At 38.4% G+C, this 27,612-nt stretch overlaps 1 protein-coding gene across 6 annotated transcripts in view; it reads left to right on the top strand.

Moving 5' to 3' along the window:
* Positions 1-27,612, top strand: part of fermt2 (fermitin family member 2) — a 60,616-nt gene that overhangs the window by 3,263 nt on the left and 29,741 nt on the right. For all 6 annotated transcript variants that reach the window (XM_031892052.1, XM_031892051.1, XM_031892048.1 and 3 more), the window contains exon 3: positions 23,632-23,865. In XM_031892052.1, the coding sequence (XP_031747912.1) occupies positions 23,632-23,865 (234 nt within the window). The remainder of the gene's footprint in view (positions 1-23,631; positions 23,866-27,612) is intronic.

The following is a 27,612-nucleotide window of genomic DNA, read 5'->3' as shown; positions in this document are numbered from 1 at the left end:
AACACAGCTAATTATAGACACTCTGGGACAGAACATGCCCTTGATTAATTGGCCTTCTGCCCACATGGACTATTTGCATGCATGTGTAATGCTTTTTATACAATATAACATCTGCTTGTGGAGTATTTAGTGCATCCATAACTATTTCACCACTTATATATTATAAAACAGTGTTTTTCAGGACAAGAGATAGATTAATTTACCTAAAGAAATTGGGTAACTAAAAGGTTCTGTTTATTTGGAGACTGCAACTGACCAGTGCTACAGCTCCCTTTTCTGTCTTTCTGGCTTGGGAAGAGCTAGTGTCAATGGTTGGAATAAATGTGCTATATGGTTTGTTCCTTTGACTGGCCTCTTTTAACAGAAATCCATGACCTTACATTGGGTCAGATTCATTTCTTTTTGTAAAACTATGGTTTTTGGCATTCACTTTTTCTGTTGCCCCCACTGTCCTAGCGGGAGACCTCAGGTCGTAGGATATGTTCACTAGCATGGATATGCAGCCGCTAGGAATATAATTAGGTTTCAGTCATAGTGGTAGCACTACAGAAAGGACATTGCTTAAGTAAGAACCATTATGTTACTGCAAGCGATGGAAGAAATGAAAAATTGTGAAGACACCTCTCCTGGATGTAGATATAACCTATTCCTTATGGCTAAATGTTCCTTAAAGGGGACCTGTCACTCTAAATTATTTTCTATTGTGTTTGTTAAAATAAACTTAACTTACACTGTATAAATAATATAAATTTAGTCTTGGAATCACACAATCACAGCAAGCAGGCAGCTGCCATTTTGTGTGCACTGTTATTAAGACAAGCTTTACAACATGCCAAAATCTTGTTTATGTGCTAGAATGGGGGGCCTGATCCACAGGCCCATGCACTGGCTACACAATTAGATGGTGAGGAGGGAGGGGGAAAGTGATGAATGGAAAGTGAGAGTATTTCTCTGCCCTGCCTCTATGCCCAAGACATAGAGTCAGGGAAGGCAATATATGATTGAAAGCTGGGATTTTTAAATGCCTATATAATAGGCATGGATGTGTTATTTAAAAAAGGAATTTGGGTTTTATGTTTAATTTAAAAAGGACTTTTATTATACAGCTTGGTATATATATGTTGGTGACATGTCCCCTTTAACAATAGCACATTCATTAAAAAAAGTCTTAATTTTACCAGTTGGGGGCTACTATTTAATATATTGAAGTTCATCATCTATTTGTACTTCCCTGTGTTAATGTTGCTGGTTTTTACCACCTGGGAATGCAAGTTTAGTTTTCTGACATTTGCATTACTCAGGGGTTAAGGAATGTTGGCATTTTACCATATATGCATAATGGTAAACATTTCACCAACTGTCCAACCTGTCATTCTATTGGTAGTCATGTCCTGGGGAGGGATTAGGTACATGTGTATTTTTCTTTTAAAGACTGATGCCCTTGCAGGCTTTTCCTTCATTATACTGCCTGCCTTCCTGTTGTTTTATGACCTTCAGGAAAAGAAAATAAGTAAAACAGACACTCATTATTTTGCCTTTCAAATATTTCCTATGAAAGGTTATTTTCTTACATGGCAAGTATAAAGGTACAGCTTTATTTGTTACTAAAATATTCTTTTGCTTAACATTTATATTGGTGGATATGTGCTGGGAATGCCATATTACTTTGTAAGCTGGTGAATACCAAAATGTCAGCTCCCCATTTGTATGCAAAAATGCAGAGTAGTTTTATTCTGTGCATAAGCAATAAATTATCCTTTCTTATTTGTTGTTCACTCTTTAGGGCTCTGGTACACAGGGAGATTAGTCGCCCGCGACAAATCTCCCTTGTTGCGGGCGACTAAACTCCCAGATATGACATCCCACTGGGGAAAACGTAAATCGCCGGTGCTATGGCATAAGCAGTTTCCGCAAATCGCCTCGCCGCGTATGCCATCCCACCGGCAATTTACATTTTCGCTGGTGGGATGTCATATCGGGGAGTTTAGTCGCCCGCAACAAGGGAGATTTGTTGCGGGTGACTAAACTCCCTCGTGTGCCAGAGCCCTTAGGGCCCTTTTGATCCTGTGTAATATAGCACAATTGAGGGTTGCATATAGAGAATAATGTACACCCTATTTAAAAATATAATTATATTAGAAGTCACTGTGGTGTTTAATGACCATATAAAGGCATGAGTCTCCAGGCCAAATGCTTCTATTGTGGTCATGGAACTCCAGAGTGGCTTCTAATATCCACAGATTTTAAGTTAGGGGGGTAAATGATTTCATATTATAGGCAAGTTTCCCTGAGTTTTGTGATACAAGTGGCATCCCTGAGCACGTCTTATAAGGATATAGTTTACAGGGTATTCGTGACTCTTGAGTATTATAAAATTATGTTGTGCAAAAAAAATACGTAGATAGTCCGAATAGGTCATAAAAATCTGATTAGGTCTGTATTTGGCCCCTGAGTCTGTGGTTGGGCAATAAACAATGATCAAGGTAGTAATTAAGAATTAATAGATGCCTTTTTGTGTGCATATTGGAAAAGCTGTGGCTTATTTATAATTTGATAAAATGAACCATGTTATTTTATTGTAAAAATGCTATGATCCATTTCCAAGGTGAGGACAGGAAAACAGAAATTTGTAAAGAGCAATGCCAGTTGCTTTCTGTCATGTATTGAAATATCTTCAAAGGGTAGGTTGGGTCTATCAGTTATTTTTACTCTAAAAGAAAACAAGTGAAGTGAACTGGTCAAGGTGACTTCTGCAGCTCTATTAAGTGCTCAAAATAAAGCCATTAGTCTGCAGAAATGACATAACCTAACCACAGCCTCTATATTGAAATGATTGATTGCTTATTTTTTTTCAGCGATATTGGTGGCTTTATATTTGTAGCTAAATGCACTCTTACAATACCAGAAAAGGCGGCAGTTTTATTGTAAATACTGCATTGGAGATGAGGAATTCCGTTAATCTGAAACAGACTCAGTATGTGGTATACTGTCCAAGTGGCTATTTGTGCTTCTCTTTTTAGCCTTCTCATAAATTTGTTAGAATAAGACAATAATTCCTGAACTAGTGCATTTCTATAGACACATACATAGTTATTACATTTTTAAGAAACCTTTTGTGATTAATTCAGCTGCATACTGTTTGGTTGGTTGGGTATTGTACCTAGACCTATAATACAGTTTTGTGTGTTAGTATGAAAGCTAGGACAGGGCTGAAAACACTGACTGACCCTTGCCTTGAACCATCCTTCCTTGCATTGTGTTACCCCCCCCCCCCCCTTTCGGTTTAGTGAAACAGTCATTTAAAATTTTAAGAGGATCTAAACCAAAACAATTATCAGTTGATGTAAACTTAAGGTGGCCTACACAGGCAGATTTCAGCTGCCGATATTGGTCCTTTAGACCTCAGCAGCTTATCTGCCCGTGTATGCAGTCCCAGATGTCAGTGTGAGGTGCCCAGAGGCCGCCCCATCCTCCTCCTTTCCCCCCACCCCCCCACCTTGCCAGATTGCACGCATGTGCATCCTTCTCGGTCAGGTACGGAGGACTGAGGACAGGACGCGCTGAAGTTTTTTGCTTGTCCCGTCTCAAGTGCTCCGTATCTGAGCACATTTCCACAAATCTGGGCCTGCATGTATGGGCAGCACTGAAGAACCTCCCCGATTGACATCTGGCCTGAAATCGGGCAGGTTTGATTTTTCCGTCAGATCAGGGACCATACTACCTCGTTGATGTGGTCAGCGGCGGCTATGTCCAAGCTATGTCCACCGGTTTAATTCTATTGAATTAGCCCAATATTGCCCACCCGTAAGATCCACTCACTTGGCGACCTCGCCAAACAGCCAGATCTTACAGTGTATGGCCACCTTTACTGCTTAAGCTACAAAACTGCTTTCAGAAACCACTAAAAATAGAAAGTAAGGGCTAAACTCCATGGGAGATTTTAAATGGATTTTGTGGGTCAGATTTCATCCAGGGCCGTATTTAGGTCCGTTGCCACCCTAGGCACCAGACCTAAACCCTTAGGTTACGGAACTGACACACTCCGCAACCTCACTTCCACCCTGCATTTGCCCCAGAACACTCTTACACCCCCCCCCCCCCCCAGCTTCGCTGCCGGATTTCCATAGATTCCACCTAGCAGCAACTGGAAAAGTTTTATTTTTTATAAATTCTTTTCAAATATAGGCACCCAAGGACTGCCCCCCGCTAGGCACAGGTATTCGGATGCCTTTTAATAAATACACCCTGATTTTAGCTGATCTTGTCATGCAACAGTCGTCTGATCAGATAAAGTTGGAGTGTTTTGTTCCTACATCCACATCCGACAGTCAGTGAAAAAAAGTCAGACACCATCAGTTTTTATCTTGTCTCATGCAGTGTTCCCTTTTGATAGGGGTGTTGTGTCGGATGGCAATCCTTTCATGTAGTTTATGTATCAGATTTTTTTTATCAGTCTCATTATATTTTGATTTATCAGCTGCATCTAACTTGTAGGATGCGTTCTGTTGATCCTGTGGAGTTTATCCCTTAATGTAAATTGCAAAATTACTCAGAGGAGCGCTTTGAATATACATCAATTATATTTTTGAATTTAGATCCTTTTTAACAATAGTCTTTTCTTAAAGGAACAGTGACATGAAAAAAGAAAGTAATTTAAAATATGTAATATTGCCCTGCACTGGTAAAACTGATGTTTGCTACAGAAACCCTACTATAGTTTATATAAACAAAGCTGCTATGTGGCCATGGGGGCAGCCATTATAAGCATAAAAGGCACAGGTTACTTAGTAGATAACAGATAAAGTCCCATTATATTCTACAGAGCTTATCCATTATCTGCTAAGTAACCTGTGCCTTTTCTCCTTAGGGCAGGGGTACACGCAATGAATGTACATCCCCAGTATGATGGCATACGCAGCGCCGCGATTTGCCTAAGTCGCCCGAAGTTTCCTCTCAAGGCAACTTCGGCAAATCGCGATTTACATTCTAGCCGGTGGGATGGCATTGCGGGGAGATTAGTCACCCGCGACAATGGAGATTTGTCACGGCACACTAATCTCCCTGTGTACCCCTGCCCTTATTATGACTGTACAACAGCTTTGTTTATATAAACTATATTAAGTCTTTTTGAGGCAAACGCACCACTTGTACCAGTGCAGGGTAACAGTATTTTGGTGTTACTGTTCCTTTAACCACCTTTTCTTGTTCCAAGAGGGGAAAGGGACCTCTTACCTACAGCCTTTAATTCTTCCACTGGGAACCACACATCTTAGTATCTTTAGCAAACCAACAGTCAGTGTTACACTATGTGGCCCAACTTTTCAGGGGTTAAATGGGCATTTCCTTTTTAGTGTAATGAAAGGCAATGTGCAGAAATTCTCTGTTTATTTCTGAGGGAGACAAATGTGGGAAATCACCATGTGGGATATTACATTAGTTCCTGTGCTCTTTGATATACTGAACTTTCTGATTTGAGTCTCCTCCCAAGAGGGAATATTGTGCTCCCCACTACAAACATTGAAATTATGAAGTGGGGGTGTGGTGTCTCAGAGTCCACATGATTCATAGAAACAATTAAATAGATCCTCTGTACTTGCCCACATCAATATATAAAATTTTATGAGTATGTTTTGTGAAAAAGAAAATACCCTCCTCTTTAAAAGGGTCCTCAACCCAAAAACATTTGTTTTGCATAGTGAGAGAAAATGTAATGCTAACAACTGATATACATTTAATTTTTTAAAAAGATTTCAAAGTTATTTGTAATTGCTATTGAAAGCAGTATATGCCTGAACTCCTGTCTGACTCTTGAAACAGTGTTGCAAAGCAGCTGATAAAAACTGATTAAAAAAAAAAAGACCTGGAAGAGTAACTCATGTTACATTGTTTAAAGGGCTGGTTCACCTTCAGGTTAACCTTAGTATCTTATAGAATGGGCTGTTCTTAGCAAGTTTTCCCTTGGTCTTCATTTTTTATTCTTTAATGTTTTTTGGTTTTTTTTTTTAAATTCTTTATCTCCCTCTTCTATTTCCAGCTTTCAAATGGGAGTCACTGACCCCTGTAACCAAATATTTATGGCTCTATAAAGATACAATTTTATAGTTATTTTAACTTTATATTATATGTCTTTCTATTCAGGACCTCCTCTGTTCCCAGTCCTGTCTCTCTTTGAATCCACTGCCTGGTTACTAGGTTAAATTGGACCCTAGCAACCAAATAGTTGCTGAAATTGGAGAGCTGCCAAACAGAAAGCAATATCATTTAAAAAAAAACTGCAAATAATAAATGTAGACCAATTGCAAATTGTCTCAGAATAGCAATTTCTACATCATACTACTTAAAGTTGAACAACCCCTTTTAGGGGTCAGACCCTGAGAAGGGACAGACAGATGCTGCTGTTAATAGCATTTACAATTTCAAATAACTTTAAAACCATTAGAAATCTGTTATTCGGGTATATTGGAAAGTAGAATTACATTTTTTTCATTATTTTTAATATTCAGTGGGTCATACACAGGTATATTGGTAAACTGGCATTGTCAGGCTTCAAGAGAATAGGAGGCAGAAGAGGCAGTTTTGGGTACTATCAACTAAGATGGAGTGGCTTTATAAAGCATGATGGGGGAGGGGGAGGCAAATGTCTGAAACAGCAAAAGTCTGTGTGTGAAAAAAAGTCACAGAAAAGTCCGGAAACTACAACTTTTTCAAATTGTCACATCAAAACCCTCTACTTTTTCAAATTGTCACAGAAAAAGTACCAAAAATCCCAAATCTCTAAAGTTTCAAAGCAAAAGAAGGATCCTCCAGGGTAAGGTGTAGATTGTAAGCTCTTTTGGGCAGGGCCCTCTTCACCTCTTGTATCGGTTATTGATTGCTTTATATGTTACTCTGTATGTCCAATGTATGAAACCCACTTATTGTACAGCGCTGCGGAATATGTTGGCGCTTTATAAATAAATGTTATTAATAATAATAATAAGGGCATCTGCTATTGAGCTATTGACTTCTACATGACCTCTGCAAATTTTTGGATTGGGATTTTAAGACGTTTTGCCACACAGTTAATATTGAAAAATAGCGACTTTTAGCGCTAAAAATTCATTCAAATCCATCCATCCAAAAGAATTATTAAATGTCCCTCTCTGTGTCATAATAATGCCTTCAACTGATTCTTTAGGCGCAATTCCTTCAGCACTGAAATCTGCTTCATGTGCAGGAACGTAAGCAAGTACAAAAGCTAATAGAGGATATAAGGGCTGATAGAGGCAGAATGAGAATTGGCTGCATGTGTAGCCTTGCAGCCATAAACCAGTTGAATATCTGCTTATGTATGTTAATGTAACATATAAAAACATCCATTATTTTATTTTTTTTATACTATATTGAGTTTTAGCTTTGCAGCCACCATTACAGTATAAATATGTTTTGGAACAGACCATTGCAGTGTGCTAATTAAACATGACATTCAGTGTTTTGCAAACAGCAAATATTAATCTTATTAAAATATTTGTCTAGATTATTTAAGAAAAAAAAAAACAAAAAACATAAAAGCTGTCCTCTTATCTCTGATTAGGCTTTGGTGGCTTTAAGCCAGTCTTGTGTGCACAGCAGATTAAATGTTAGAGGAAGTATTTTTGATTAGCGGAAATTAATCTTGAATATATCTGTGATCATTAGATCCCAAGCCATCATGCATAGTATGTGTCTTTCTTCTGTAATAAATTGTTTCAAGTAAGTGTTTGAGTCACATGATCTCCTCTCTGCAGAGTATAAGGGAGAGTAGAGTTTTAGTTTGAAAATAGACATGGAATTTCTTAATATTTTCAGAATTTTGTGGTTATTGCTGGTTTAGTGCATAATGCTTAGTACAAAGTGCAATAGAGGTTCCCTTGCTTTGTTATGAGCAGATGCTGTATGGGGTAATCCCTTTGACCATTATAAGTCTCTGCTTAAAATGATGGCAGATCTCTTGGTATTTTAATTGCCACTGCCCATTCTGGATCAATTCCCAGTGACTTCAGTGGGAAGCACCACTAGTCGCCCAACAGCTACAGTTCAGTTTCCCTCAGAAACGCAGTGCCAGATGACTAAAGACCTGTTAAAATAAAAGGAAATGATCTAGAGCAAGTAGTGAGGTTCTGATCACAAATGTGCCATAGCCTTAAAGGAAAATTTGAAGAAAGTGATTTCAGGATTTTGACCTTTTTATTATTACCCTTCATATCAACCTGGCATATTATGCAACACTTAACTTGAATTTTAACATTCATGTCAGTAACTTTTTCAGCAGAGCTTACATTTAGAGCTTTAGAGTGTCAGTTCTAAATAATTAACACCAGTAAGGCAGGGTTGATGTTTAGGTTATGTAAAACAGTGTGCCCTTCATGAAGCTAGGTTTCTGTGCATATGGGGCACTGTCAAATGCCAACCTTGCCACAATAAAACTTCAACTCAATGTACCCTAAATATCCTATCCTTTGGGATGGGCAGTATTTTACCATCCCGGCCGGTAAAAAGAATGCTTGATGCCAATATTAACAATAGGTGGGGAAAGGCAAAAAAAATAAATATATATTTTCCAGAAAAGATATACCTACCTATATCTTTGGATCTACGGTTTCACATGCACTTTCTACTGAAGTTAATGTGCATTGCCCCAGGTTGGTTGGTGACAGGGATTTTGTAATAAATGTCATGGTTCCTCTTTCGTTGTTACTATTTCTGTAATGTCTTCTACATCCCAACCTGCCCCCCACCAAAAAAAACTAGGCATTATTGTGCATTTCTATGTTTTGTAATACATATGATATATAAAGTCACATGTTTGTTGATTGGCTGTTGTTACTAAAAGCAAACCCAAAATGTAGGAAGAATGAGTCAACATTTCTGTTATAGGAAATGAAGAAGTGAAAGTCGTAGGTTGGGTGAAGTCTTACTCCATAAGTAGCATTGAACGGTTTCTATGGGTACAGTTTCATTGTGTTTTCTGAGCTATGTTCATCTGTTAAAATAAATGAGTAATTTCTACATAATATAATAACACCTTGTAAGGAACAATATCAACTGTATGGGTCATCTTTTTTTCCTCCCTCAGCCGACATAGAGGATAAATCTCTGACCTCTGGGATAAATCTGTATGGTTATTGTATTAGAATAACATCTGGGTTTGTGGCCAGCATGACTACATACATTAGGTCCCATTTAGCACATAGAGGCACTGATCTTGTCTTCAGCCAAACAAACACATCTCTGGGTGGGTCCTTGTACTCTAATTGGTAAATTAACTCATATGTGGCCTGTTTTAGTCAAAATCCATTCGTAAACACTGGAAATACTTGGATATGTAGTTATTCCATACCCACCTAAAACTCTTAATAAAAGCCTGCTTGTCACAAGATGTGACATTACAAAATGTAATAAATTTGATAAAAAAATCTGGTGTTCTGATACAAGTCCCTGTAGCAAAAACTGCCCTCTAAGCTACCTTCACATTGGCAAAGGGCACTTATTATTACAGGTATCGGACGCCTTATCCGGAAACCCATTATCCAATGTTCCAAATTATGGAAAGCCCATCTCCCATAGACTCTACTTTAATCAAATAATTCAAATTTTTAAAAATGGTTTCCTTTATCTCTGTAACAATAAAACCGTACCTTGTACTTGATCCCAAGATATAATTAATCCGTTTTAGTACAAAAACAATTGGTTTTAAATACTGTTTAAATAATTTTCTTAATATTCTTAAGATAGGAGATACGAATTACGGAAAGACCCCTTATCCGGAAAACCCCAGGTCCCTAGCATTCTGGATAATGGGTCCCATACTTGTACAAGCAAAACTTGAGAAGTGCTATTTGCAAGTTGATTCATTAAACATGTACTTCAGTATATGTTGCTATCTAATGTCTAAACGCATCATGTATTTATTTAGCAAGATGCACTTTCATTATGGCTGCTTAGACAAGGCTAAGGCTGATGGTGCACATGGGGCTTTGCAGCTCAGCAGGCTGAATGTTTAGCAGTAATCCTTTAGATGCATGCATCAACTTCATGTGATTTTTTTTTTCTTTTTTTTTTTTACCTGTTGCAGTAAATCAATCCACATGCATGGACTGGGGATGGGATATGCTTTTAATAGTGACCATATCCAGAAATAGCATTGCTGTATGTTTGTGTTCATGCATGGAGGTCTGTAAGCATAGGCATTTAGTAGCTTCCTATGGATCTAATATTTATAAATAGCACAGGAGAATCTGCCTCACACCCAGGTCAGGAGAGGGAAATATAGTTGTCTAACATAATGGGGAAATGCCTGTGCCTTGAACAATGTATAATGCTTGACTGCTTTTAGACTAAACTGTATTTGATTATGGGGGGAAGCAGTTTGGCCTTCTGTATGGAATATGTGCAGAAAGTCCTGCCCACCTGTCAAGTCATCCTGACCTATACAAATAAGGAGACTAGAAACATTTGTAGCTTATTGTTGTGGCTGCCAAAGGGAAGCTATTCAGCCGAGCTGTCTTTCTGTGAGGATTTTTTTCCCCAAAACAGCAACATCTTAAGATAGAACACAAGATCATGTGAGATCATCATGCTTCCCCTAAATGATTGGATGCAGGTTTCAGCCCAAGTCAGTACCAGGGTCAAGCATTTTCCCCGGTTTACAATTATTCATGTTTGTTTAGTTTTCAGGAGGATCTATGTGTATATATATGTATATGGTTCATGTTTTCATATCTTGGCAACAATTGGATCTCCCTCTGGTATGAATAAACAAAGATTATAAGGGTGTCCTCCTAGCAGCTTACCTTTGATTTAGCTAGCAGAATATGCTAGGAGCTGTACGTAAGGTATGTCATAATTAGGGAAAATGCCTTTGGCTGCCTGCTGCAATTTTCCATTTATTTAAAATGGAAATATGGTGTCTGTGGCAGGCTCTAGGAATGTTTTATAGGGGTCAGGTAGTGGGAGAAGGCCAGGCATCTCTACAGCCAAACCCTGCACACCCTTCATACAGCACTCAACAGCGCAAAAGCCATTTTACTTGTTCATTAGCCTAGTTAGTACAGTGTAGGGTTTCTGATCTGTAGATACAAAGCCAGAGAAGGGGTTTCACAACAGTCATAGGTGCCATTAAAATTGTGTATCATTTAAACACTGTGGGGAAAATAGAAAAAGTTCTAAATTGTTCAGTTTTTAAACAGCTGCCACATTTAAGCATTTATTAAGGTTTGAACCTCCAAAACAGGATTTAATAACAAACCAGAATTTCTGAAGCGAAGACAGTTGGAGCCATGGCCTGTGTTACATGCAAGCTCTACTTAGTATATTAAGGAATGCTTAACTTAACGTCATTAAATCTTGAAAAATATGTGAACTTCTGCTAGTTTAGCTCTATTAACCTGAAATAGTGTGGTCCCGCTAGCTAAAACCAGTGCCTGTAATTTTAAGTTTGCCTTGCTTTAATGATTCTATGAAATGGGACTCTCACACTGGGGGACTTATGGGTATGTTTTTTTGTTTTTTCTTTATTTTGATGGAAAATAAGTGTGGGAGAAATTTATAATATATAGAAGTTGTTTTTTGTTTTGTTTTTTTTTGTTTTGTTTTTAAATCCGAAACTGTTTCTAAAAGAGTGGTTAATAATATACTTTGCTCTGAGCACTCTGACTTGCCTCCTTCCCCCCCTTGTCTTTAGGTTAAACATTTGCACAAATGGGTTTGTGTTCTGGTAGGTTTGCATTTCACAAGGAAAGCAAAGTGTGACACAGTAATGACGTGGCAGTTTCAGGGAGTGAGGGAAAACATATTGTGGGCAGCACTGATCTATTCCAGATGTTCACAGTGCTATAGAAGTGATCTCCCTGCCCATGGACGTCATATTTGTACTTTTATGTCCATAAATGGCTTGATAAGGTGTCCTCTTATACAGTGGTGTGAAAAACTATTTGCCCCCTTCCTGATTTCTTATTCTTTTGCATGTTTGTCACACTTAAATGTTTCTGCTCATCAAAAACCATTAACTATTAGTCAAAGATAACATAATTGAACACAAAATGCAGTTTTTAAATGAAGGTTTACGTTATTAAGGGAGAAAAAAAACTCCAAATCTACATGGCCCTGTGTGAAAAAGTGATTGCCCCCCTTGTTAAAAAATAACTTAACTGTGGTTTATCAATTTCAATTTTCAATTTCAATATCAATTTGTGTAGTCACCCCCAGGCCTGATTACTGCCACACCTGTTTCAATCAAGAAATCACTTAAATAGGAGCTACCTGACACAGAGAAGTAGACCAAAAGCACCTCAAAAGCTAGACATCATGCCAAGATCCAAAGATATTCAGGAACAAATGAGAACAAAAGTAATTGAGATCTATCAGTCTGGTAAAGGTTATAAAGCCATTTCTAAAGCTTTGGGACTCCAGCGAACCACAGTGAGAGCCATTATCCACAAATGGCAAAAACATGGAACAGTGGTGAACCTTCCCAGGAGTGGCCGGCCGACCAAAATTACCCCAAGAGCGCAGAGACAACTCATCCGAGAGACCACAAAAGACCCCAGGACAACATCTAAAGAACTGCAGGCCTCACTTGCCTCAATTAAGGTCAGTGTTCACGACTCCACCATAAGAAAGAGACTGGGCAAAAACGGCCTGCATGGCAGATTTCCAAGGCGCAAACCACTTTTAAGCAAAAAGAACATTATGGCTCGTCTCAATTTTGCTAAAAAACATCTCAATGATTGCCAAGACTTTTGGGAAAATATCTTGTGGACCGACGAGACAAAAGTTGAACTTTTTGGAAGGTGCGTGTCCCGTTACATCTGGCGTAAAAGTAACACAGCATTTCAGAAAAAGAACATCATACCAACAGTAAAATATGGTGGCGGTAGTGTGATGGTCTGGGGTTGTTTTGCTGCTTCAGGACCTGGAAGGCTTGCTGTGATAGATGGAACCATGAATTCTACTGTCTACCAAAAAATCCTGAAGGAGAATGTCCGGCCATCTGTTCGTCAACTCAAGCTGAAGCGATCTTGGGTGCTGCAGCAGGACAATGACCCAAAACACACCAGCAAATCCACCTCTGAATGGCTGAAGAAAAACAAAATGAAGACTTTGGAGTGGCCTAGTCAAAGTCCTGACCTGAATCCTATTGAGATGTTGTGGCATGACCTTAAAAAGGCGGTTCATGCTAGTAAACCCTCAAATAAAGCTGAATTACAACAATTCTGCAAAGATGAGTGGGCCAAAATTCCTCCAGAGCGCTGTAAAAGACTCGTTGCAAGTTATCGCAAACGCTTGATTGCAGTTATTGCTGCTAAGGGTGGCCCAACCAGTTATTAGGTTCAGGGGGCAATTACTTTTTCACACAGGGCCATGTAGGTTTGGATTTTTTTTCTCCCTAAATAATAAAAACCCTCATTTAAAAACTGCATTTTGTGTTTACTTGTGTTATCTTTGACTAATAGTTAATGGTTTTTGATGAGCAGAAACATTTAAGTGTGACAAACATGCAAAAGAATAAGAAATCAGGAAGGGGGCAAATAGTTTTTCACACCACTGTATTTTACAGTTGGGGGTATATATTGCTGGTTATGTGAACAACCAGCGTGGCCAAAACGTAAAATAAGTTGTTTGCCTAAAACAGCAAATAGCAATATGTAGTCATACTTTAGAAATGTTTAAAAAGTGTGACTGCTTATAGAACAACTAAAACTCAGTTTTTGTTTGATAGTAACTTTCTTTTTGCATTGCATTGAGGTGCTGTACAATTTCCAATGTACAGCAGCCCTGTGCATAGTCAGAACAACCCTTGTGTTAGAGGCTTGTAGGTAAATACTAAATGGGCAGTACAATTTACATATTTAAATACAGTAGTTTAGTAGCTTTGTTTGCCTGGTTTTTGCATGCTTGATTTTTTCTCTCTGCTACTTAGGAATACAAAGAGGGCAGTACTGTGTCACAGCGCATTCCATAATGTCTGTCTAGCTGGAAAAACGGAGGTAAACATTCTTTAAAAAACCAGTGAAGTTAACACTTTGGGGAGATAAGTGCTAATTCAATCCATATGCAGATTTTAAGCAATGGGAACATGAGGGAATAATCCATTTACTCTATGCTGGACATCTTGGCCTTCTGAAGAGAGGAGAGTACTTCTTTATTGTTTAAAACTGTTAATTGGACATTATTTTGATCAAGTATGGGGATTGGATGATAAGTGCTCTTTCTTTTCTTGTGTAATAAGACAGAGAGCTCTTTTGTTGAAAAGGAATTGTTAGGTATGGCATGACACTTAATGAAAATAGTTATACATTTGCTCAATAAGCAATTTTTGTTGCAAGACTAGCACAATGATCAAGTATTTAATATCAGTGCCCTGCAGCTTTGTGGTTCTGGTTTTAAATCTTACCAGTCTACAGTCTGCATGGAGTGTGGAAGTTCTCCCTGTATATACATGGATTTCCTCCTGCACTTCAGAAGGAAACAGGCAGGTTAACTGTCCCTGCAGACAAGAACTAACATATATACCATAAGGCTAATTGGTGTTTTTGTGTTTAATATCTTTGGGGTAATGGCAAGGACACACTAAGTGGACTGACCACTTTACAATGCATTTTTTTTAATAGATACTGAGGAAAGTGGATTTGCACTTATGCACACACTTTCATATCTCCATTGACAGGCCCAGTGTTGGCCTAGGTGGAACTACACAAAGCACATGTTGGTAAGAAGATACAAAGACTTTTTCGTGCTGACGCTGGGTCTGTCACTGGAGCAACAGGGGTGTGCGCATAAGAGGATTTCCTCTGTCTATTAAAAATGCCTGTGCAGAAATTGGTGAATCCATTTAGTGTGCCCTTGCCCTAAGATGAGTGTCTGAGCGAAGATACTTCTTGTGTCCGTAGACGGTTTCCTAGATAGCTGTATTGTTGTAGGAAACAAGTGTATTCTCACAGATACTTCCTGAAGTTTGCTTATATTGTTGCATGCCTCTGAAACCAAGTTTTCTGCCCAGTATCTTCAGAGTTCCTTGTACATTTCTTTCCATGTACCTTTGATTATCTCATTACTAAGGCTCCGTCTCCTGCTGTGCTTTAAAACTTCTATTATCAGCAAAACTTTTCTTTTTACGGTTCTTTCACCACATGGGAGCGCCTGTATCTGCTAAGTGCCTGGAGTAATCATCCCTGTTTGGCTAATTACTGTCTGGGAGATATGTACCCTCTTCTTCTCAGGCAGCTTCCTGGCAAAAAGGTGTTTCTTACAAGGATCTGCTTGTTTTGCTATCTTTCTGCACTGAGTGCTTGCCACGTGTATCCTATCTGTTGCCAAGGGCTTTGGCACACAAGGCATTTGAATTGCTACAAGCAGTGGTAATCCAAAGAGGTCTCATACCACCAACTCTAAATGCCCCCACACAGAATGGCAGTCTGGCAATGTGGATATAACTGGCTAGACTGAGAACTAAATTGCTTCTTGTATGGCTAACTTTAGTTTACCCTGACCCACAATGTCTGAAAGCTCTTCACAGCCACGTGTCAAGTGGAATTGTAAGGACATGTAGCACCACATTCACTATGTATTGTTTATTTATATAGTAGTAACTCAAGGGTACGCTGTCCAAAGTGTAAACACAAAAGAGTTAATACAAATTAAAGTTTCCCTGTCTGAAAAGATTAGAGTCTGTTAGGAGAGAACAGAATAAATTTTGAGAAGGCTGCAAGGGCCTAATCAGGGGTGGGTTAAAGCAGAGTAATCCTAATAAAATGTTGACTTTCATCTGTTTCTATACATTTTGAGGAGCATGAAGAAGTAGGTAAATTGTTGGTATTCCCAAAATATATACGCCTATACATAATCAAAATATCGATAGTTACTTTGGAAAAATTGTTAAGCCCCAAACATCTTTTTGTTAAACAAAAACTGCACAGCAGGGTGCATTCACTCTAGCACAGGGATCCCCAACCTTTTATACCCGTGAGCCACATTTAAAGGGAAAAAGTGTTGGGGAGCAACACAAGCACGAAAAAGATTTCTGGGGGTGCCAATAAGAGCTATAATTGGCTACTTAATAGCCCCTGTGTGTACTGGAAGCCTACAGAAGGCTCTGTTTAGCATTATATTTGGTTTTTATACAACCAAAACTTGCCTCCTTACCAGAAATTCAAAAATGAGCACCTACTTTGAGGCCATGGAGAGCAACATTCAAGGGGTTGGTGAGCAACATGTTGCTCACGAGCCACTGGATGGGGACCACTGCTCTAGCATATCTGCCAGTTCCATCATAATATAATGTACCTTAATATATTTATTATGTTGGTTTTATTTCTAATGTCACGTAAGAACTCTGCTGGCTTAAAGGGGAAACCAATGCCATGACCACTGAATCTAAATGTTACTGAGTTTTGGGATCAATTTTCCATAATGCTTGGGACCTGGATTTTCTGGATCAAGGGTTTTATGTAATTAAAATTACAATACCTTGAGTATATAAATTACATTTAAGCATTAAATAAACTCAGTATGATGTTTGGCACTAATTAAGATCATGCACTACCTTGCAGGTCTAGTGCCCATTGAGGGATTCTATAAATAGTGAGGATTAGTCATTGCCGCATTGGGGCATTAACTTTAATATGCTGAAGCCCTTGCCAACCTCAAAAAGAGTTAACTTTCCATTGCCATGAGCCAAAAAGTCTTGGTATAATTAAAACTCTGTCTTCTGCACATAAACTCAAATTGCCTCAGGAATCTTGGCACTATACATTAGGGACAAGCTTGTACACAGAATCAAATATAGTCCTAAGCATCTTCCCTGCACTAGTTATTGTGCTTTGTTAATAAAGTACCAGTATATCCTGTTCTCCTCTGTTGTGCTGAGCAATTTAAAAAAAAGAGAAAACAAACTCTCTAAAATGAATGAACATCAGGAAAAAGCTTGTGCGTAAATTTCTTTTTGTTGTGGGCCTTTTCCTCTTTAGTCAAGAGCTATACAATTAGCTTGTCAGTTTTTCTATTTTATTATATTAACTCTATGCCACTTGCAGAGAAGAATGTTGTGCTAAACTTGAAATGCCTTATTGCTTGCTTTAGCCGTGGTGTATAACATAGCTATACCTGCTGATAGCAGAGGAGGAATCCTGTGTCATCTCTGATGTATTTGTAGCATCTGCCCACACATTGGATAGGCATCATGTAGTGCAGCTAGCTCAGACTGCTGCATTATAGACCTTGCTACAGGTCCATTGGGCAACCTGATTTTCCACTTTACCCAGTCAGCCAAACCCTTCATCCTAGATCCCTGTGCAGTGTATCTGATGACCATACTTTTCTTTTTTTTTTTCAACTTTTTATTAGTTTTTACAATACATGTAAACCTTAATAATTACATAGCTTATTTTATCAATATCTGCAAAGAGAAAAGTAAAACATTGTAACTTAGCCAATAGAAATTTCAAAAAAACCTCAGACACATCACACAACTATAGAGTATCAACAACAGAAATGTTCTTCCATATTTTTTGGGCACTCCCATGTTATTAACAGTATCATATGTAGGGGCTTTCCTGGGTATTTCAATAAAATAATATATAGTTAAAAGTATAATATACTTTTTTTTTTCCTTTTACTTACAGGGAAGGAATAAATGTGTTTTCCTTGCCTGGAAGCCAGTATGATAAAATACATGTTTCATTATCCCTGGAAAAGTTTTATGTGGCTAGACTTTCAGTATGAGATGTGCTGCTTTATTAGGTATGTTTAGCTAATGCCAAGTTAATGCCTTATGGGGCCTGCTGGCTTCTATGCAAGGTAACAGCTTGTGCTTAATAATGCACCTGTACTTCTTCCCAAGCTTTTTCATGTGCAAAGAGTAGTAGTGTTTTTTTGTGTGTGTATTTACCCTTACAAAAAACATAAATCCAAAGGGTTCACAGTGCTGTGTATAAATACATAGAACTGTTTAAATAAAAACATACTGCTGTTTCTGGGTTTGGCTCATGAGATTTTTCAAACCAAACCTAGGAGCACATTTAGTAATCCACGAAGGTCCGAAAAGTGTCTGAATGCGTTTTTTCCGTAATGATTGGTATTTTTGCGTTTTTTTCCGTCGCCGTCACCACTTTTTCGCGAATTGTCGCGCCGAGTACCAAAGTTTTGGATTCATTCAAGCTTCAGTATCGTGACTTTCCTTGGGCCAGGTTGGCGCTGCAGAGTGACATTGAGTCCTATGGGAGGCTTCCAAAATCATGCAAAGTCGGAAAGGTTTGCCCGCCGTTTACGAGCGCTCAATACGAAAAAGTCCCGACAATTTGCAAAAAAGCCGTAACGGCGACAAAAAAATCGCAAAAAATACGAAAAAGTCACAAAATGCTCGTTTCCAATCCGATTTTTTCCCATTCGGGATTCGGATTCGTGGATTAGTAAATGTGCCCACTAGTGTTATACTGACCAAACACCAGCTTTATATTGCTGCCGTTTGGATAAAAGTGCACACACTTTCACAAATCTTAGAGCTCATAATAGGCTTCATTTTGCTTCACTTAAATACGTATATGTTTTTCCAATCCAGATGTGCTGTCAGCATCTAATCAGCTTGCTGCACCTTGAAATGTATTTGTGACATACTTGGCAGGTTTAGTGTCTTTTTCTCGAAAGGTATTTAGAGAGGATTTTTACTGGATTCTTTGAAAGCTTGCATGGCAAATATATAATGCACCAAAGCCAGAATTCACATTAGGATTTGTCTTGTTGCCAAGATTTTTTTGCAAGGTTTGGATTTGTCCAGAGCCGTTAGGCGACTAAATAGGAATCTGGCTTCTCACTTACTGGATTGGGCACCCAAGTCCAAGGAAATATTTTGTATGCAACTACAAAAAATATTTTTTATAGGACATTTTCTTTGCAATATTAACATTTAGAAATTTGTTTTCTGTATTGGTGATAAATAAGTCTGATAAATCTGTACACTTGACCTATAGTGGTTATTCCCTTGTAGTTAGAGAATCAACTGAGCAGATGGTTTGTACTCCCTTATCTGCAATCTTAGATACAAGTCTGGTAAAAAAAAAAAACCAAAAAAACATTTGATACTGTTGAAGAGGGAGACCAGTTCAGATATTTATTAGTAATTAGCTAAAAAGATAGCTTTCATGTTGTACTATCTCATTTTGGAGGTTCATTTTATGGCCCAGACCTTCCAGTACTGGCACTTTCAGATGGTTCCTATTACAATTAGTTAGTGCTGGGCGGTATGACCAAAAATTTATATCACGGTATTTTTTTTATTATTTCGGTATCACGGTATTTGACTGTATTTTTTTTCCCCATGCATGATTAGGTGACCCCCCCAACCCCAAACACCACCCCATCCCCTTCACATAAATATAACTTACTGGCCAGGCAGCCGCAGGCACCCCCGACAGCTCACAGAGCCTCCTGGCAATTTTTCGTACTATTTCCGGGTTGCGCGCGTGACGTCAGCACGCACGTAACGTCAGCGCGCACGTAACGTCAGCGCGCGCAACCCGGAAATAGTAAGAAAAATTGCCAGGAGGCGCCCACACCGGTATGCCGGTAAGTTAAAATTTTTTATCATTTTTAAAAAAAAAAAAAAAACGGTGTTCGGTATATACCGGTATACCGCCCAGCACTACAATTAGTTGGATAAAGCTGGGGCTTTGGGGCACTTTCTTACCCTGCACTGGCTGGATGGAGCCAGAAATTGTCACCATGATAATTTAAATGCAAAAAGTCTGAAAGTTCCAGTACTTGCTACTTTGTTTTTCCATAATAAAGTTAGTGGTAAGATAGAAAAGGCTTTTCTGGTTGCTTTTAAGCTAACTTAATGGTTCCACGTGTGTCATCAGCCTAAAGCAGTGCTGTCCAACTGGCGGGCTGCATATGGCCCCCATCTATCTGGCTGCTGTGACTGCTAACTTTTGTATAAGGTTCAAATGGTATCAGTACTGACCTTAACTGGCCCCCTGCATTGTTCACACTTCGGAATCGGGCTGTAAACCCTTATGCCATACTCTGCCTGCCTACAATGACTGTGTGTGCCATACTCTGCCTTCTCTGTTCCCCCCTTCTTGTGTGTGCCATACTCTGCCTGCCCTATGCTGCCCGTGTTTGCCATACTCTGCCTGCCCTATGCTGCCTATGTGTTCCATACTCTGCCTGCCCTATGCTGCCCGTGGGAGGTAAACCCTAGAGGGGGTCTCCAAAGTGTATTATTATGTGCTGAGGGTTGTTGTGCTATCCACAGAGGAAAATGAGCCATACGGATTTAAGGTTAGGAATTAATATGACTTATTGAACTTTTTCAGAAATGAGTGATAGGTGATATCCCTTCAGTGAGCACCAAACATTTGTCTTTTTGCTGTACTGCCACCATTAATGTGGATATGGTCTTAAAAATATTTGTGTTAATATGGGGTGTGGTTTAAAAAGGGAGTGGGTGAAACTGACTTCCAAAAGAAAATTCTGGCCCTAGGTACCACAGAAGTTGGACAGCACTGGCTGTGCTCATTAATCACAGGCATGATGTCAGAAGTTTCACAATCCACAATATTAAAAATGTGTGTGTATACATACAAGTATTATTAATAATAATAATAAATATATTATATTGTTCCTATATCAGATCAGCTTTTGATGTGGGATTTCATGTTAGAGACCCTGGTTTGATTCCCTGTGGCAGCACAGTGATTTGAATCCCATGGGGGGAAAAAAGCATTATGTAAATGATTTCCTTTTATAATAAAGGTGCTTAAGGATCTTATTATTGTTGTGGAAATTTGCCATAAGACTAAGGTCACATGAGCTAATAATACCCAATATTATTCTTGCAACCCTAATGCATTTCCCTGTAGAGAGATGCCTTTATAACCATCCTCCCAACAGATGCCTAAGAAGGGAGGCAATTAGGCCACCACTACTTTGTAATAATAAATCTTTCTAGCGCCAAATGAGTACTTGCTTTAAGCTGAGTAAAATTCGTTTCAGGCTGTTCTGGGGCAGGAAATGCTGGTTTGTTAGATACATGGGAAAATTTTGATTAAATGTTTCGGCAATGTAGGAATCCCCTGCAGCACACACACTGAAATAACATTAGGGAAATTGTAACTGTTTTACGACTGCAATCCTTTCGTGGGCCAGTCAGACACTGTGTAGACAGCGTAATTCTAAGGTTATTTGCAAAATGACTTTTTTGTTTTGCCTTTCTTTATTGTAATAGATACTTGCTAGGGCTTCCTTAACCTAGCAATGTGGCAGCAGTTTAATTCATCTTTCATTCTGACTTTTAGAGTGCTTGAAAATAAAAATAAGCTAATGTTTCAAAAACATACTATAACTCCTTTTTTAGCAACACTTTTGTGAATTGTGGATCCAGTCACAGTTGTAAAATATATGTATGACTGACCTCATTTATGTAACACTGTTGGATACGCAATGCTGTACAATTTTTACAACATAGAAATGTATATACAGGGAGGACAAGCATTATAATATAAAAATAAGAAATTTAAATCTATGTGATATGAGACATAGTAGATTGTAAGCTCTACATTGCAGGGATCTCATTTGTAAGTGAATGCATAACATACAGGCACAAGTGCATAAAATCGTTGGCATTGGGCTTGACCAGAAAATGTTCTAGTGCTCCAAAAGGCACTATCTGGGTTCTATTTGTAAGATGCTGAGAGTGTTCCCTATACTTTGTTTACTAAAAAAATATTTAAAACTTAAATAAAGCCAATATGGTTGTTTTTCCTCAAATAATGATTTATTATATCTTAGTTGGAATCTCGTATTATTAGTTTATTCTTGCAGAGAAAACTGCTTGAACTGCTTGAACTGTTTGAATTAAGGGAAGTCATCTCTCTTAGAAGCTATTTTAAGCAAAGTTTAATAAAGGGTTTCTGGATAATGGATCCCACTTTTTTGAGTCTGTTATAAAATAAATTTTTAGCTACAATTTTGATGACTTACTAAGGAAAACCTATTTTCACAATATGTTCCTTGTTGCAATAAATTTTAAAGCTTATGGAGACACAACAGCTATCTTTATGAAAGAAAACCCCTTTTCATTTAAAACCTCTAGTTGCTGAATTCCAGACTAATGGCAGAAAAGGTAATCATGGAAGTTTTCTCTTCAAAAAACTATCTTCCAAGACTTGGTGATCTAAGTCACAGGAGGACTGATAGGTTTTGTTCTATATCATACATAATAAGGAGGCAGATGGGTTAGCTGGAATGTTTGCATTTGGTTTAAAATTAGTTACAATAGGTTAGTTTCTATAAACCTACACCATCACCAATGCAAACTGGTCCATCCTAGAGATTTTCTTGACTATTGAGTGAAACTTCACAATCTCAGAGTTGGCACAGCTAGATAACCTTTGAACCTCTTTGTTGTAATTGTTGCACCTATTTTATTCATTTGATACCCACTCGCAAATTGAATGTAACCCTGGAGAAAATGTTCAGTGATCATCTTTCTAGCTTATAATGGATAAAGTCCTTGAACAGATACTGCTTCGTTGTCTGCACTTTTCTGTAAATCATGTTTAGTATTATATGATCCGCAGTTCATGGAAAGGTTTCATCCCTCATATATTTGATAAAAAGTGTCAGTACATAATGTCCTTGACTTAGTTGTAATGAAAGGATGCAGGCTGCATTAAATTCCCCTTATTATCTTTTTAGTTCAGACATCTAGTGAATGATATTCTAAGGTAAAACCAAATGCAAGCAAAATCTTATTGGGCCAGTGTAATATTAAATCAGACATTCTAATTGAAATGCTTTATGGATAAGCACTACATTTTATGAAATAAGTGATAATGACATAGCCCAGCCATCAAGATGTCTCTGTGAGGGCTGAAACCTCTGGAGATATGTGTAATTAAGGAAATTGGGAGAAACATGAGCAGACTGTCAACCAACTAGCCATGTAATTGACCATATATTGTGAAAAGAAAACAATTTCTGCTGTCAGTGTCCCTTATTAGCCAAACTCTGAGAGCAGCCTGAACACAATATATGAATCCTTTATATGCTAAATGTGTAAAATGTTATCATTAATTGGGTTGTCTTCTACTACTGAGGAATCTTTACACAACGGTGAACTTGTATTTGCTGTTTATAGAACTTAAAGGACCAGTAACACCATTTAGACATCCCAGCCCCAATCAATCAACTTACAGTTTTTACTTGAAATACTCTGCTGCATACTGCATTTCTATAAAGTATCAGTAAAAAATCAGAATCGCCACTTTTCTATCGAGTATATAGGGTCTTCGCCATCTTGCAGGGCTTGAAAGCTTCTTTCCCCTACGCGCTGCCATCAGCTTCTTCCTGGTTTTGGCTTTGAATATCCCGCCTCCGTGCGTCGCGTTGCTTAGCAACCAGCTAAGCTACTCTGCCACCGGCTTCCCTTCAGTAGCCTTCCCTCCCAGCGTATCTGCCACAAGCCCCTCTGCATTCCAATCACCCACTCACTGTAGAGCAAGTAATGGCATATGTGGAGATGTATTGTTGCTAGCTATCGGGTTATGATATATATTATCTGTTTCCAAAATATATTTTTAGCAAAGCTAATTTTTGTTGCTTTGATTCTTCTAGATGTTAAGAAAGATTGGTCAGATCATGCGCTATGGTGGGAAAAGAAGAAAACGTGGCTCCTCAAAACCCACTGGACGCTAGACAAATATGGCATCCAAGCAGATGCCAAGCTGCAGTTTACACCTCAGCACAAACTGCTACGGCTGCAGCTCCCAAACATGAAGTACGTAAAAGTAAAAGTAAACTTCTCCGACAAGGTCTTCAAAGCTGTCTCCGACATCTGCAAAACCTTCAGTAAGTGTCATGTAATATACATCTGCTTTGAAATGCACCAAACTGCTATCTTACCTGGCTTTTGTAACAACAGATTTGAAGTGATGTTTACAGCCACTGAGGTGTCAACAGTTTGTTAGGAGACCACATAACATCAAGTTGTAAAATCTCTCACCTTAGAGTGGTGGAGTTCTTTTTCTGGTTAGTGTTAATCTTGAAACCTGGGCTAAAGTGGGATCCGAGTTATATGGCTTAAATAAAAAAAAAAATGAAAAAAAAATAAAAATAAAAAAATATATATGTACATACACACACACACACACACACACACACACACACACACATTTTCCCATTTACATATTTTTATGTTATAGAGACACAAAGCAAACCACTGTCCATTGTAGGTGAGAATCACACAAAGGCTTCTTTGAGATTAGCCGCAAACGTTATTTCTGTTTCTTGCATACCTGTATAAAAATGAGAGAATGCCATATGCGGTGCTGCAGAGATCACCTAGGTTTGCTTATTGGAAGTATTTGGTGACATAAAGCTAGCAGCCTGTACAATGCACAGATGTTTTGTTGGTGTTCATATTTGTGGCTGAGGGGTGATGCCTTCAAGATGGCAGTCCTTTAGAGGAGCAAAAGGAATTTTTCAGATATTTTATAGCACTTAAGTGTTTGCAGTTGTAGAATCCACCAGGTGGCTGAGCTGGAAAAGGTAGCTGCAGTCTGTTGGTGTTACATTTGGTGTTGCCTGTTCCTACAGGGTATCCTGAAATGATGTGGTGAGACCTAGGAAAAATATCTTATGCGAGTCCTATTTATTATAATCAAACCTGCAGCGGACCAGCAGAACTACATCTACTGTTTTGCATTTTTATATACTTCTACCATGTCCCGCAATATCAGCCTTTCCCCAGAAACAAGAAGACATCTGTGGTGCACAGCAGAAATTATTTGCATCAACTTCCACAATTTTGCCTACACTTACATGCCCCATCAAAGACAGCTCTGTATTCCTAAGCAAAGTACCTCTTTGGCTTTGCCATATTGCAGAAATAAATGCAGTTTATGTCAAAATGCTGTCCGATATTGATAACAAAAATCTTGTGTTACTATTTGGCAAGTTTAATGCATTCATTCATGTCCTTGTGAGTACAGGTATAGCACTGCCTCTTTTTTTATGCTTACAAAATATACATTATAATGTCGTTCTGTAGCAGAACAGTAGCATTATACATGCAGATTAAGACTAGCAAAGTGTTCATGTTGCAAAGGTCAAAAATGATGACCCATAGCTGTTCTTTAGATTGAGCCTATATTGATTTTAGGGGATGGCTGAAGCAATTCATTAAAAAAAAAGTGAAAGCTTGTAATTCTGCTCAGCTACATGATTATTATTCAAGTCTCTTACTGATCAATGGGTGAGTGGCCTGGCTAATGAGCTGCCTTCAATATAGCTAATTGTGTTCTGCTGAGCTGGGCCTTGAAAGCTGCACAGTGGTGACTTTGTTCCAACAAGCAAGCTGCTTCTATGTGTAGACTGTAAGAATTTCACTCTCTTACAGACACTGATTGTTGCTCACAATATCCACACTTATTGAGTGACCTTTGTAATTCATGGAACAATGACAGTGACACTTTCAATGAAATGTCTCAAATACCAGACAGAAGAAAAAATTAAGTTGTTGCATTAATCTCAAGTGTGTGTGTTGGTGCAGGATGCCTGGGAAATGAAAATACTTCCAGTTATATATATTTGTAGGTCTTACAGATATAATTTATTCAGTGGGCCAGGTAAATGGCTGATTTATAAAGGGCTTTGTAAAATCTGCATGTTAGTGATTGTCACATACATACTTCTAAAATTGTACCTGGAGACACTGCAGAACTGCAAGATTATATCATTTTTTTATATCTAACTGTGCTTAAATATCAGTCTGTAATTTCCACTCAGATTAAAGTATTTGAATTCTTGCATTCCTAGTACCAACAATCAAGAATCTCTTGAATGCTTCACTATACTTCAAGTGTGTAATGCTTCCAACTACACCTGAGAGCAGTGCCCTTGAAATGATTTTGCTCAGCCATGTCCGTTTTGGCTTTAAGGCAAAAAGAACTTTTTTCTTTCTCTCCCCACCTGTACACTTATACGTTTGATCAAAGACAGCCATTTTCTCTCTGTGGTCACATAGTTTGGTCAGTAGTAGCCTTGCTACCCTGTCATCTGTGAATCTATTGTAATCCAGTTTGGATGGTTCATCCTGTAGTGTTATCAGATTTCAGTTTTCTCTTTGTACAGAGAATCTGATCTACTGATGTCTCTTCTTGCCTTGAGTGTTGGTTGATCCACCTCTACCTAATCACCAGGCGAGCACGTGAATCCTTCTTTTTAGCAATCTGTGTGGACATATCAGAAAATGTCTGTTTTTATCATAGGGTTAGGTGACAGCAGGGTCTTTCTTTGTTTGGGTGCCTTAAATGAGAAAGACACTCAGATTAATTTGGGGTGCCTAACAAATTGGCCCTACCACCATGAATTTGAGTTTGTATCTCCTTTAAAGCAACACAAAAGGGCATTCTTGTTGTGATTAAAAAAAAAATCTCTGCCAAAACTTTGTAGTAGCAATTACTTATTTTTGTTCTCTGATTAAAAGTGTTGTTAAAACTTTGGCTTCAGGAAACCAAATGATCATAGCTAATTTGCAAACGGGAAAATTAGAGCCAGTGGCATACTGTGAAGCACTATTGTAACCATAAATATGCTGCTTAGGGAGATATGCTGTCAGAGGTAATAGGAGAAAAATGTGGCTACCCTACCTAAAGGCATGGGTGATATTTTTTTGTCTTAGTGTTTTGTGCCTTTTGGCCAGGAGACGGCACACACATAATTGCTTTTCTGTTCCTTTGAGTGGTAAATAAAATAAATGAAAGCTTTTGCTGATGTGGTTTTTAAGTAGTTATCACATTACATAAAAATTACACTAAAACGGCAAATTGTAGCCAGTGATACCATGGGAGTTAAAATAAGGTAGACAATATAGGTACACTCTCTCCTCTTAATTATCATAAATGCAGCAATCACTTGACCATTTGGCACACAATGAACTATTCCCAAGCATTGCTCTAAAGAGGAAATGCTGGGAGTTGCTATTCAGGGAAAGCTGGATTGCTAGTTGATGCCTGCTCGGTTGAAAACTGTAGTGGTAAACTTGAGCTCTGTGTACTTCCTTGACCTTTCCATCTCTTGCAAAAATGAAATACCCCTGTCTTTAACCCACTATAACCTGTACTGCAGACCTATATTCTAAAGCCTAGCCTACAATTCTTAGCAATCTGTGAGGCTCTAGAGTCTTCTCGAGTTACTTTATTTTTGGTACCGTCCATTCGATCCATTACATTTCTGCTTGCATTATACTGCTTCATAATGTTTTCAGACAGCCTCTTTCCCCTGGGACTACTCTGATTATCAGAAAGTACAAGCTCAGTGCAAATACAGGTTTTTGAACATCACTGTGTTTATACATAATTTATTACATTGAAGAGCATTTTCTGTATTAATCTATAGGCTAAGTAAAAAAAAAAAAAAGCTTTATAGCAAGAGCAAAGAAGAAAAGCCAACTTAGAGGTTTATTGAACATTTTTGACCGTCACTGCGCCTTTCTCCAGAATGTCTCCTCCTGCTTTGCACACAAAATTTAGGCAAACTAAAGGTGAAACATTGTGCTATACAGCATCAATCTAATAGTCATATATAGGAAGGTAA

The sequence above is a fragment of the Xenopus tropicalis genome, chromosome 8 (genome assembly GCF_000004195.4).
Source record: "Xenopus tropicalis strain Nigerian chromosome 8, UCB_Xtro_10.0, whole genome shotgun sequence".
In the NCBI taxonomy this organism is placed as follows: Eukaryota; Metazoa; Chordata; class Amphibia; order Anura; family Pipidae; genus Xenopus; species Xenopus tropicalis.
Note: the sequence above shows the minus strand (reverse complement) of the source record. Positions and strands in the feature narration are given on the sequence as shown.